General features: G+C 33.9%; 1 protein-coding gene across 2 annotated transcripts; it reads left to right on the forward strand.

Annotated features, from left to right (window-relative positions):
* The first annotated feature begins 3203 nt into the window (after positions 1–3203).
* Positions 3204–5005, forward strand: LOC133304627 (zinc finger protein CONSTANS-LIKE 16-like). Of its 2 annotated transcripts, none has more exons than XM_061504673.1 (2): positions 3204–4209; positions 4563–5005. In XM_061504673.1, the coding sequence occupies exons 1-2, from the start codon at positions 3205–3207 to the stop codon at positions 4821–4823; spliced, it is 1266 nt and encodes a 421-aa protein (XP_061360657.1). In that variant the 5' UTR covers position 3204; the 3' UTR covers positions 4824–5005. The 2 variants fall into 2 exon arrangements, with proteins under 2 accessions (XP_061360657.1, XP_061360658.1); XM_061504674.1 differs by having other exon boundaries at positions 4566–5005.
* Positions 5006–12943: the final 7938 nt, after the last annotated feature.

The following is a 12943-nucleotide window of genomic DNA, read 5'->3' on the forward strand; positions in this document are numbered from 1 at the left end:
ATAGAATAGACCCTGTTTAAATAATGTTTGAGTCTATCATAGACCTTCTCTAAAATGGATATTATTCATTTACTAAAAAAACCAATCTGGTTTATGTTAGATCTAGCCTAAGTCAGGTCAGATTTAACATAATATATTTAATAAAATAAAATAAGGGATTTGCATTCATCATTTAACATGACACAAATTTTTTTTCTAAACACACAACATTTTGTGGGGCCCACACATTTTGAAACAAAAAAAAAATTACGGCACGCAAAACGAATCTCTATAACTTTACAGAATCACTTTTCCTACAACATAACTCTTATAAAATCCATAAAATAATGTCGAATCTTAAAAAAAAATTATTTAAAAAATGAGCTATAGACATTGTTATATAAGGCCTGATCGATAAATTTATAGATAGGTTTATATGATATTATTTATTTTAAATAAAATAATTATTTAAATACTTTTAAATAATAAAATAATATTATTTTAACTAAAATTTTAAGTCTTGATAAGTCTTAAAGGGCGGGTAGACTTAAATAAATTAATTAGGATAGATCAGATTTTTAAATTTGAAAAATATAGATATAATTGGGTCTATAATCGAATCTAAATTAAGCTAATAAAAATTAAACACGAAATATTTTACTTAAATATAATTATTTTTTTGTATAACTTGGAGGCACTGGCGGCCTAGGTTGGGGCACATGTCCGCAAGTGCAGACATGAAAAATGTGATTTTAGTTTTAGTTTTTTTTGTTACATGTTTTTATTAGGGCTGGCAATACGGGCCAGCCGCCCCGGCCCGTTTTGACAAAATGGGTTGAATTGAGCAACCCGACCCGTTTTATGAGTGGGTTGGCGGGCTACGGGCCAGCCTGCCTAAAATAAAAATACAAAATACAAAAAATTAAATTCTGCATAAAAACACATAAAAAGATCTGCATAAAAGCATAAAAAAATCTGCATAAAATCATAATTTGCTTACGAAACAAAGAAGACCAGTGTTTAATAATTTACATATAAATATGTATCTTTCAATCCAAAAATAATAATAAAAAATAAAATCATATCAAGGTAAATCAGAGTAACAAAACAAGTAACAAAGTGTTGTATAAGCAGTCCACAACAATTCGAAAAAGCCACTTGCATGCAGAGAAATCTAAGGCAGGAGCTACATAACAATTGGATAACCTAAAAAAAAAACAGGCTTGGCGGGCTAGCCCGCCCCGTGGCGGGCCGAGCCCGACGGGCTTGCGGGTTTGGCGGACTGGTGGGTTGAAAAACTCAACCCAGCCGCCCTGTTTGGCGGGCGGGACGGGCCAGCCCGGCGGGCTCAGCCCATTTTGGCGGCCCTAGTTTTTATTTGTCTCTTGGTTCAATATTTATATTAGGAGCAAATATCCTATTTAAGTCCTTAACAAAAAATACGGTCTCCACTTTAGTCCCTTATAAAAAAAAATTAGTCTTGAAGTTCCTAAGAAATTCAAAGTGGATCAATTTAGTTAAAATCGTGATCGCTCACAAATTCAAAAAAGACCCACATTAGTCGCTCAAAAAGACTAAAATGCGTACACTTTGAATTTCATAGGGACCAGGTTACTAAATTTTTTTTGGAAGGGACTAAAGTGGGGACCGAATTTTTTATAGGGACCGAAAAGAGTATTTACTTTTGTATTAGTTAGCAACATGATTTCGCTTGCCTTCTGTACAGATAGTGTTGACTTTTTTATTCACGACTATAAAATAGAATGATGATGTATGGATGTACTAGAGTATATTATAATATTTGTTTGGGAGGATTAGTAAGATTTAGGAGGGAAAGATTGGTCAAACTATTGCCTGCAGTTTGTTATAGAAGCAACTAGATTATGAGCGAGTTCATAAACTTGTACATAAAGCGGTTAATCTAAACTGTCTTTATAAAAAAAAATTCGGGGGCACCACTAAATGTGCGGACATAAAGAAATTTTCTGGGTCCGCCACTGCTTGGAGGTATCTCCATTCAACCTCCTTTGGTCACTTTATCCTCATGGTAGGGCCCTTTAGGCTAGCCCCACATTGAAACAGCGGGTGCATTGAGCTTCGCTACTACCAGAAGAAGGATGAGACTAATCTCTTATTCGAGGAGAGAGGCACTTTCTCTGGCCTCCAAAGATTTTTCAAGAATTTGCTTGAGGCATGATTTGAACCCCTGATTCGAGCAAATCCTTAGGAGCTCAGCTGCCAACTGAGCTACCTAAAAAATATAATTATTTAGATCAAAACATAATTTAACTCAGCCTATTTACACTCAATGCATTGCGTTAAGGATTTCTCACTTATTTATCTCCAAGACAAAATAACATACTATGAGATGAACTGAGAATTAAATTTAGCTGACAAGGTTCCATTGGTGACGCTGTCTGTCACACAAAGTTGAAGTAGAAATATTTCGAAAAAGGCCAGAAAAAAAGGTAGCAGGGGAGAGAAATAAAAGGAGAAGGATGGGGGGACCATTGAACAAAAGTCAAGGTGAGGAGGATTGTCTCATTCAAATTTCTAGCAAGGAAAACAAAGGGGAGGCAAAAAAAAAAACGTTTAATGATGTGGATCAAAGGAAACCCATGCTCATCCTTAAGGAATGTGGGTCACAAGAAATCTCTCTGATTAGAGATCCAACCAATAGGATGCAGAGTTTAGGATGAACTTTACAAGCTCCACCAATTGAAAACCAGATAAGGCATTCCCTTGTGGACCCAAAAGTACAAACCTTCAATATGGGGAAGCTCCCAAAAGTGCAATCAATATACCAAAACTATCCCACTTTTATTATACGGATGATTAGCAAGTAAATATAGCATATGAACAGTGTAAACTATGTAGTAATCAACTAATATTTTTAATTATGACATAATATATACTATTATAAGCTATTAAACATAAATATATATTTATACTTTTGCTCTTGCTATTAAATATTGTACTGCAAAAAGTGCCCTTGTGGGTCACACTCACACACACCTTCTTCCCTTGTCATTGATTCTACGCTAGAATTATTGTACTGCCTTGAAGTTCCTTTAAGTTCCCAAAAGATTCGAGAAACCAATCCAACCCCAACAATTTTTATTTTGAGCTTGTGATTTGATTCTTGATTGTTGCTTTGCTTTTTTTTGTCTTCAAAATTTGTTTTGTTTCAAAACCCAGATTGTGGTATTACTAGGTCTTGGTGTGATGACTTCTGCAAAAAACGTGGCAAACGCTGTTCGTGGCAAAACAGCAAGAGCCTGTGATAGCTGCATAAGAAAGCGAGCACGTTGGTACTGTGCTGCAGATGATGCTTTCCTCTGCGAAGCTTGTGACTCTTCTGTTCACTCAGCTAATTCATTGGCTCGTAGGCATGAACGTGTTCGCTTGAAAATGGCTTCGTGCAAGTCCTCTGATTGTGCTCCATCGTGGCACAGAGGCTTCACCAAAAGAGCTAGAACACCACGACATGGGAAGCACAATTCAAAAGCCAAGGCTAAGAACCCTTTCCATCTAGTACCCGAAGTGGTTTCAGATGATACAAATTCCCAAGAAGTGAGCGAGGAACAACTTCTTTATAGAGTACCCATTTTCGATCCCTTTGTAGCAGAGCTATGCACAACTCCATCTTATTCTGTGGCTTCGCCTGAAGCACTGGCAACAGTGGCTGGTTGTGCTCTTGAGGTTGAAAAAAAGGACATCAAAAATCATGGGGTGGAAAGCTTTAATGGGTTTCTTTCATCGGATATTGAACTTTCAGAGTTTGCTGCTGATGTTGAGAGCTTGCTGGGTAAGGGACTAGAGAATCAGTGCATGGGAATGGAAGAGTTGGGGCTAATTGATTGCAATGAAGAGGTTTCTTCGTGGGAGTGTTGTGTGGGTAGCGGAAAGGTGAAGGTGGAAGAGGATGAGAAGCCAGAAGAAGTGGTAGATGAGATTGAGAATATGGGTAGAGAACCTTTTGAATTGAGCTTTGATTATGATTACTCTTCTGTGCAAGCATGTGAAGAGGTGGAGGAGAAGGTTGCTTTGGATGTGACTAAAGATGTGATGAATGGTGGAGAACTCAAAGAGAATAATATAGCAAAAAGGAAGGTATTGTTGCAGTTAGATTATGAGGCAGTAATAGCTGCCTGGGCAAGCCAAAAATCTCCATGGATTACTGGTGATAAACCACACTTTATTCATGATCATTTCTGGCCTCACTGCATGGTATTTAGCTTTATTTACACTTTATGCTTGTTTTTCATTGTTTGAATTCATTTATATATTTATGTTTTATCCAAGAACTCGGACTACAGAGCAAGAGTTAACTTTCCTTTTATATTTTTGCTTAGAAGTTGCTGATTTATATCCTACCTTAAAAAGATTTTACTAATTTTGAGAATTCTTATAATAAACATGGGCATGTCCTAATTAACTTTACTATTTGTCTGCTTTTTAACATGGGAATTAAGCCAAATTTGACTTAAGTGGCGAACCTAGTGGTAGATGATTTTAATTATGTTTGAATACTTAGATTCTATATATTGTTTGACAATAAAGTTTATGCTAATATTTTATAGCAGGGAGCTTGTGGAATAGAGCTTCACCAGCAGTATGGTGAATTGGGTGGACTTTTTGTGTGTCATCCAGGAACAACAGATGGGGGAAGAGAAGCAAGGGTATCAAGATATAGGGAAAAGCGGAGGACAAGGTTGTTCTCGAAGAAAATAAGGTATGAAGTTCGAAAATTGAATGCAGAGAAGAGGCCCAGAATGAAGGGGAGGTTTGTAAAGAGGGCTTCCTTTGCAGCACCACCAACTATTCCTTTAATAAACAAATAAAAGAGAAAAAGAAAAAAGCTAGCATTTACCGCTCTGCCATTACATTTTTGCTTGACATTAATTTGTTAGTCTCAAGTCAGCATCTGAATGTGTATACAATCCAATAATGAAGGCGTTTCTTAACAAGATCGAAAGTTAAGATTCCCACTTTCAAGTATACAATGTTTGTTTTGAATGACTATATGATGGTGATTGATGATATTTGCCAAAAAGGACGCAGCAAACAGCTTCCATTGGATTTAAATATCAAATCAATGTTACATAATTACATATCCTAGACTCTCAGTATCGCTTAAGGTTCTGTATTGGTCCTTTTTAAAAAAAAAAAATTAAGTTTAATATTAATATGTGTTTACATTAATTTATTTTATGTTTAAAGTGATTAATAATCAAAATCTTACTTAAAAAATATTCAAACATTATTTTTCATAGAAAATTAATCAAAATTAGACATGTTTTTAATATTGAAACTAAAGTTATATTACTTGCACATTTTTTGTGTGACTATCACAAAATAAATTTAGATCATTAATATAAAGAGGAAAAAAAAATCCATAAGAAAAGAATCGTTGTAATTAAGTATATATAAGATTCGTGAGGAGCTTTTAACTCATTTGGGATCTTTTAAGCCAATAAATTCTAAATTAGGTTTAGGGGATGATAATTTCCTTTGGAGCTGATCAAAGTCACTCCCTAGAGACTTTGCCTTTTTTTTTAAACTTTAAGAATGTGCCACGTGGTGCATTCTGGTTGGCCATAGGGTGCCATAACCCCATTTCCTCCCTATTTATAGGGTGCATTTGTAGGGTTGAGTAATAGGTGGATTGCACCACGTGATGTAATCTGGTACACCTAATCCCTATCTTCTTCCCTATAAATATCCCTCGACCCAACCAACCCTAACACACTCTCGCTCACACCTCTCATTTTCTTCATTCTCCTATACTTACTCAAACTTATCATTTTTGTCATTCTCTCCAAAATATTCAAATTCTCCAAAATATTCTTTAAAATGAGTTCAATGTTCACAATCGTATATTACAATGAAAGAATATATAAAGACTTTACAAGATGGACATTTGAAGGTCCGACCAAAGGAATACAAATATGATGTGGCACCACCTTGGCTAGTCTAGAGAAAAATATTGAGAAACTGAAGCTTTTGGGAAACCAGTTTGTTTCTCGGTTGACCTACCAATTTTGAACATTAGAGAAATTCACTATATTAGAGCTTGATGATGATGTTGAGTTGATGTTCAATGTATTTCTACAATAGTTTGTGATGACAATGCTTGAGATGTATACTAATATTGCCTTTGTCAGCAACTCGTTGTTGGAATTGGAGTCGTTGGATCTCACTATTCCATATTTTGTTGATGCATCAAGTCACTGAGACAACACATCCACTGAGTATGAAGACATTGGAGCAGTTTGTTGCAAAAAAACATTCGTTTAAGTTGAAGATCATGCATTGATGTCAGACGTAGACAAACATTAATGGTCTGTATATCATCCTGACCAATATTGTTGCTTATTCTCCAATTGCATCTTTTGGGGTTACTAATGAACATCCACAACAATTGGAAGATCAGTTATGTTGGGTATGGCTCATACTTCGCATGCTGATGAGGGCCCTAATTATCGGGGTCAGCAGAAAAGCAACTGGGGTTCCGCTCTTGTAACGAGTAGCGGTGAGGTGAATATAGTACAGACAAGCTGGACGTAGCCTAAATTGGGTGAACCAGGGTAAATCGTTGTGTCTATTCTCTCTCTCTTTTTCTTTTCCGTTTTCGATTTGTGTGTTGTCGATTTCCAACATTTGGTATCAAGAGCTTTGGTTCTGCGACCAGGGGTTCCTGTGACAGATTGGGGTTTCGCGATTTGGGTTTTTTTTTTTATTTTCAACAAGTTAATTATTCAATGATATACTTGACATGTCATGTAGTGTTTGCATACTACAGGGAGTTTGTATGTATAGGTCAACCTCATGCTCCATTATTGAATGGTAGTCCACACTATACCTATATTAACAAGGCTCACCCTGATCACGAAAGGGATATTGTTCTTAGGGGCGTTGATGATTTTTGGCGGTTGGGAGATGAATTATTTGTTGATCAAGAATTTGACAGAAAGAAAGCAACGCAGACGTACAAGAATCAAATCAAATTGCACGAAAGTATATTAAATTGTTTTTGTGGAGAAAAGTAAGATGAATAAATTGGACATGAAATCTATTAATCATACATATGGTTGTCCATGGAAACTGAGAGCATTGTTACTGATTTGTTGAGATAGTGGATCATTATTAGGTGGGAAGGCAAACACACTTGTGGGAACCATTATCTTTCTCAAGGCCACATATAACTTTTTTCAAACTTTATATTTTCATACATACTAGGTACGATGGTACATTATTTAAACACTTACATGACGTTATTATTTAATATTTATGTGATAAATTAGGCATTTTGTTCAATTAAGTTGACATTTATATTTCATTTTTGTATGTCAGGTGTTGGAAATTCAAGTGTGAATAGTGAATTCTCACATTGATTAGAAATATGTCATGTAAATATCATATAAATGGAAGGACTTGTAAATTTAATGTCTAAGATTTTGAGTTGAGATATGGTGTCTGAACCCACTTATTTTAGAGTTTGCTTATCCAATTTGATGGTATATCTCCCCATACCATGGGCTCCTCCAGACAACATAAGTTGATGGACTCATAAACTTAATGCATTAAGATTTTAGATTGAGTCATGATGTCAAGCCCATTTATGTTGTGAAATTGCTGCTTAACCTATTTCATGATAATTCTACCCTACCATAGACTTCCTTGTTTACCCAACATCAGGTTTGAAAGTGCCTTATTAAAAAGCTTGCAAGGCCAAGCAGAAAGTCATAGTGAAGTTGTTTGGTGATTTGGATGAGTCGTATGCTTATTTGGAAATGTTAAAGCACGCGGTGCTATTTGCTCAGGGTTCTATGCGTAGGCTAACGAGACTTTCATAAGTCATGGACAATAGCCATGAAATATTTAATCGTATTTTCTAGACCTTCAAATAGTGCACTGAAGCCTTCAAGTATTACAATCTTGTGATCAAAGTTGATCATTCTTATGGCAAATATATTGAGACAATGTTAAATGCCACAATACAAGATGGAAACAATCAAGTGCTTCCACTTGCATTTATCATTGTGGTATATGAGTCGTTGAATAAATGGTCTTGATTCTTGCATAAGTTACATCGACATGTGACCGACAAGCAAGGAATATGTCTTATATTAGACCATCACATAAGCATAGTATTACCTGATGCTTGCGCATCGTGTCAAACCTCTCTTTGTACCATGATAGATCATGGAATATTGTCTTGCAGCCACGCCACCTACAAAGTATGATTTTAGCTAGGAATAAAGTGATATTAATATATAAATAAAAAAATATCAAGCCAAACTAATATATATATATATATATATATATATATATATATATATATATATATATATATATGAGACAAGATATTCTTACACCGGTGTAAGAGTTAGAAATCTTACACACAATCTTGACCATTAATCAACTTGTATCTAATGGCTCATATTATATATATATATATATATATATATATATATATATATATATATATATATATAGGGAGGGTTCTTTTGACTCCAGAGTAAGATTTAAAAGTCTTACTCCTCATTGCAACCGTTGATTTTCGTTTATCTAATGGTTATCATTTAATAAATTATAACAATTAATTATAAGCGTTAGATGAACGGAAATCAACGGCTGCGATGAAGAGTAAGATTTTTAAGTCTTACTCTTGAGTCAAATGATCCCTCCTATATATATATATATATATATATATATATATATATATATATATAAAGGGAGAGAGAGGGTGGGGGAGGGTATTATACTTACAATATATTTTATCTTATAACCTCTTACAATCACTTTATTATGGTAATATTAAAATCAAATTAATACTCATAAAATGATATCAAGTAAGAGGCGTTGTCGTTGATTTGATTTTGATTCAATGATAATAAAATTATTATTAAAGGGAGGTAGGATATTCATACTACCAAATTTTTCTACTATGACTCCACTACTACTCTAGCTAATCACCATTGGATTCAAAAGTTATTTTTCTTTTCTCTCTCTTCATTTAACTTTTTCTCTAACCCAACTTTGATTAAAGTGGTAATGAAGTAATAATAAATTTTTTTGATAGTATAAATATCCTACATTTATTAAAAATTATAAGATAAAATAGATTGTAAATATATGGGCACCCTACAGCTTAATAGATTGCGTCACTCTGGAAGTCTAAAAATATATATATATATATATATATATATATTTTTTAAATTAAGTTGTGGGAGTGGGTGGTGTCGCGTCTTTGATCACACCCAAAAAAAAATAAAAATAAAAATTATTTTCCCCTAATTCTAAATTGGGATTTATTAGCTCATAAATCAGAATGGGTCAAACAACAAATTTTCGCATCCATGTTTCGTAACTCTCTATGAGTATTGCTCTCATTTAATTTGGGCTATAGGTAAGTCGTCGGTCAATATTTAAAGCAGAGTTCTGGATTGGGTACCCTGTGGTTTTGTTATCATTTTTCTTTTTCTGGTTACAGACTAGTATTATCATTTGTGATATTAGAAAATGGAGAAGTGATATATGTGCTATCGGTATGTTTTGAAATAAGTATAAAGTTTTCGAGAGAAAAAATTAATTATATAAGTAGAAGATCTTTCACCTTTTAATATAAGGAGAGTACAAGCAAAAGACAAAGTTAAGGGACGTTAATTTAAAAAAATTAGCATCAAAATTTGAAAAAAAAAATTTGTATCGAAATATGAAAACAATTTTTTTGGAATTGTTTCATTAAATAATAATAAAAATAAAATGCCATTTATTTAATAGAGATAGTCCTTTTTAAATATCATCGCATTTTTACTTTTGTGAAATATGGTTTAGTAAAGGGGAAGTATTTTCTATTATAAGGCCAACCTCATCTTAAAAAATCTAGAGTTACAAAAAGTCTAAAAAATTGCCTTATTGGTATAACTAACTAACCACCACACCTAAACCTTTAGGGGGTGTTTGGTACAGGAGAAATTTTTATTTGTCCGAAAATATCGATTTTTAAAAATATGATTTTTGCATTCAGTTTACGATAATATCTGAAAATTTAAAATTTAAAAAAATTCAATTTCCCGGAAATCCCTCAAAATCCTGCGTACCAAACACTCCCTTGGTGGTAGTGTGAAAAAGAAAATGATAGATTAAAATGAACTCTCTCTTCTTCTTTTTTGGTGAGCAATTGAACACTTTAACTATAGTTCTCGAGTAATATAATTATTTTTTAAGTGAAAAATAATATAAATGATTTTAAATGCAATAGAAGTGATATTTATATAGTATGAAAATTCTTACATAAGTTATTCAATGGAGATAAAATTTATACATAAAAAGAAGGGAATTAAATCTCATCAAACAATCTTAATTAAAGTTAGATGTGATGATAATAAAGATAGGAAAAAGGATCTATATAATGAAAATCCTCCGTACAAAAGATTAGGGGATAAAGTAAATGGGTAATACTTCTCTTATGTTGTATAAGAGAAATACTATCTCATGCTCAAACAAAAAGTAGGAGAGAAAAAAAAGTTAAAGGTGAGAGAAAAAAAAAATTGTGAGACCTATTTGAGAAATGTGAGTGTAAAAGATAATATTTTGTTTATGTAACATGAGAAAAGTAATTCGCAAAGTAAATAGATTATTGTTTACCAAAAAAAAAAGTAAATAGATTATTCCATTCAGAATAGTTCCAAGGTTGACTTGGCAAAAGGACGAATTCAAAAAGTGAAAGGTGATGATGATGGTGCGCTGTGCATTAAAATTTCAGATCTAGCCTGTTCTTGACAATTTTGGTTGTTGCCAATTACACCTGTGGTCCCTGAGGATGAATCGTCTTGTGGTTCTTTAGAGATAACCCAAAAAGAGATTAGCATCTCTAACTTGTAACTTTCAAGACCAGAACTTTCTTGAATTGGATTTGTTGGAAGAAATTCAAGTGGATGCCACTAACTTACCGATGCTTGATAACAACAGAAACTTCATAATTGTTGCCCTTTTGGTTATTTCTAATGCCATAGCAGATCAAAGGAGAAAAAAATGCCACAATAAAGTCGATGCCATTGTAGTTTAAAGACACAAATCTTCTTAGCAAGTATCTAAGGACATTTAATTTTTAGTGAGTGCTGTTAAAAGTTTACTAAATTTAGTGTGCATTTCTTCGTTGCATCCAAGAACTTAATTTATTTATATTGAATTGGAAAAAAAAAAAAAGGAAAACAATTCACTAGGAGTATGAGTTACGGGCCTCTCTCCTTTTCCCTCCTCATATTTATGAGTGAAATTTATGTTGTGAAAGGTAATCATGTAAATTTCTTAAACCCTGCCTTCTTTGAATAATTAAGATTTAATTCTAAGTTTTTATACTAATTATAGAGGAACCAGCTATATGACCTTCAAACTAATTTTGAATTTTGTCTAGAAAGTATAGCGTCCCACACAAAACTGTAAGCTTTGTTTGAGAGCTGCCAACAGCTCTGTACTCGCAAGACTATTCAATATTGTTTCGTACAACTTTGTGCCCTATGTGCTTGCAAGCAAAAGAAACCATCGATCATGCATTATAAATAGAGTTCGCTAAGTTTGGAATGTGTTTTTGTAAAGAACCTTGGGATACACCACCCCAAAAGCTAGCTCAAAGGGTGAGAGTGTCCAAGATTTTATAAACTTCACATTAGTTGCACATACAACCAATGTGAGACTATATATCTCAACACGCCCCCTCACACGAGAGCCCATTGGGCTTGAAGAGTGGACAATGCAACAGGCCCAGCCTACCTGTGCTAAGAAACGCCACAAGAGAAAGTGAAGGGCGGCGAGGCTCTGATACCATGTTAAGAACCTTGAGGTCACCACCCCAAAAGCTAGCTCAAAGGGTGGGAGTGCCCAAGACCATATAAACTCCACATTAGTTGCACATACAACCAATGTGGGACTATATATCTCAACACTTTTGGACTATATATATAAGGGCATGATATTCTTACACCGGTGTAAGAGTTAGAAGTCTTACACTCAATCTTGACCATTGATTCACTTGTATCCAATGGCTCACATTACTAAAAAATTAGAGCCCTTAGATATAAGTGGAATCAACGGATAAGATTGAGAGTGTAACTTACACTAGTATAAAATGATCCTGACCCATATATATATATATATATATATATATATATATATATATATATATATATGGGTTTAGTGAGTGTACACTGACTGGATACAAAATTCGGTCCAGTGCACTAAGTTCTCTCGCGAGAACACAGTTATAGTAAATATTATAACAATGCTCTCCCGGCAGAACACTGAGAGAACACCATTATAATATTTAGTGCACTAAGTTCTCACGGGAGAACTTAGTGCACTCGACGATCCAGTGACTGAATTTTTAATTTTTCATATATATATAGATATATATATATGGAAAAATCATTTCTGCAGCAGCTTTACGTACAACAACGACAGATGTATGGTTATGAATCCCCACATTTAATGTTTTTATCCTTTGTATGGTTATGATTCCCCGCATTTAATGCTTTTAAGTATATATATGACAAGTACATGATTGTTGCACGTACAGCAGCTGCAGAAATGTAAACCCCTATATATATATATGGATTTGATTTTCTCATATTGCATAAGAATTGAATTCTCATGTTGTGACTCAACTAATGGTGGGCCCCATATTTAATAAAAAAAAAACTTTGCACGCAAATCGAAACGTTTTACAATTAGTAAACTAGATTTCTTGTCATAACCTTCATTTTTTACGAAAATGGATCTATTTAAATCATGTCCGTAAGCGATTCCATAAATATACTCCCAAATCCAATATAGCATCTATAGGTACATAAGAAATGTATTAAATCGATTGATTAAAAAGAATCGATTCGATCGCAACTTCGAATATGGAATTCAAAGATATCAAATAGGAAATGGGAAATCGTCTGCCCTGCTCGAG

This window comes from Gastrolobium bilobum, unplaced genomic scaffold (genome assembly GCF_033153095.1).
Source record: "Gastrolobium bilobum isolate Gb01-03AN ecotype WA unplaced genomic scaffold, APGP_CSIRO_Gbil_v1 utg66911, whole genome shotgun sequence".
Taxonomy (NCBI): Eukaryota; Viridiplantae; Streptophyta; class Magnoliopsida; order Fabales; family Fabaceae; genus Gastrolobium; species Gastrolobium bilobum.

Coding starts and splice junctions, on each gene's coding strand:
- LOC133304627 (XM_061504673.1), top strand. CDS start 3,205: ATGACTTCTGCAAAAAACGTGGCAAACGCTGTTCGTGGCAAAACAGCA. Junction 4,210..4,562: donor ATTTCTGGCCTCACTGCATG/GTATTTAGCTTT, acceptor AATATTTTATAG/CAGGGAGCTTGTGGAATAGA.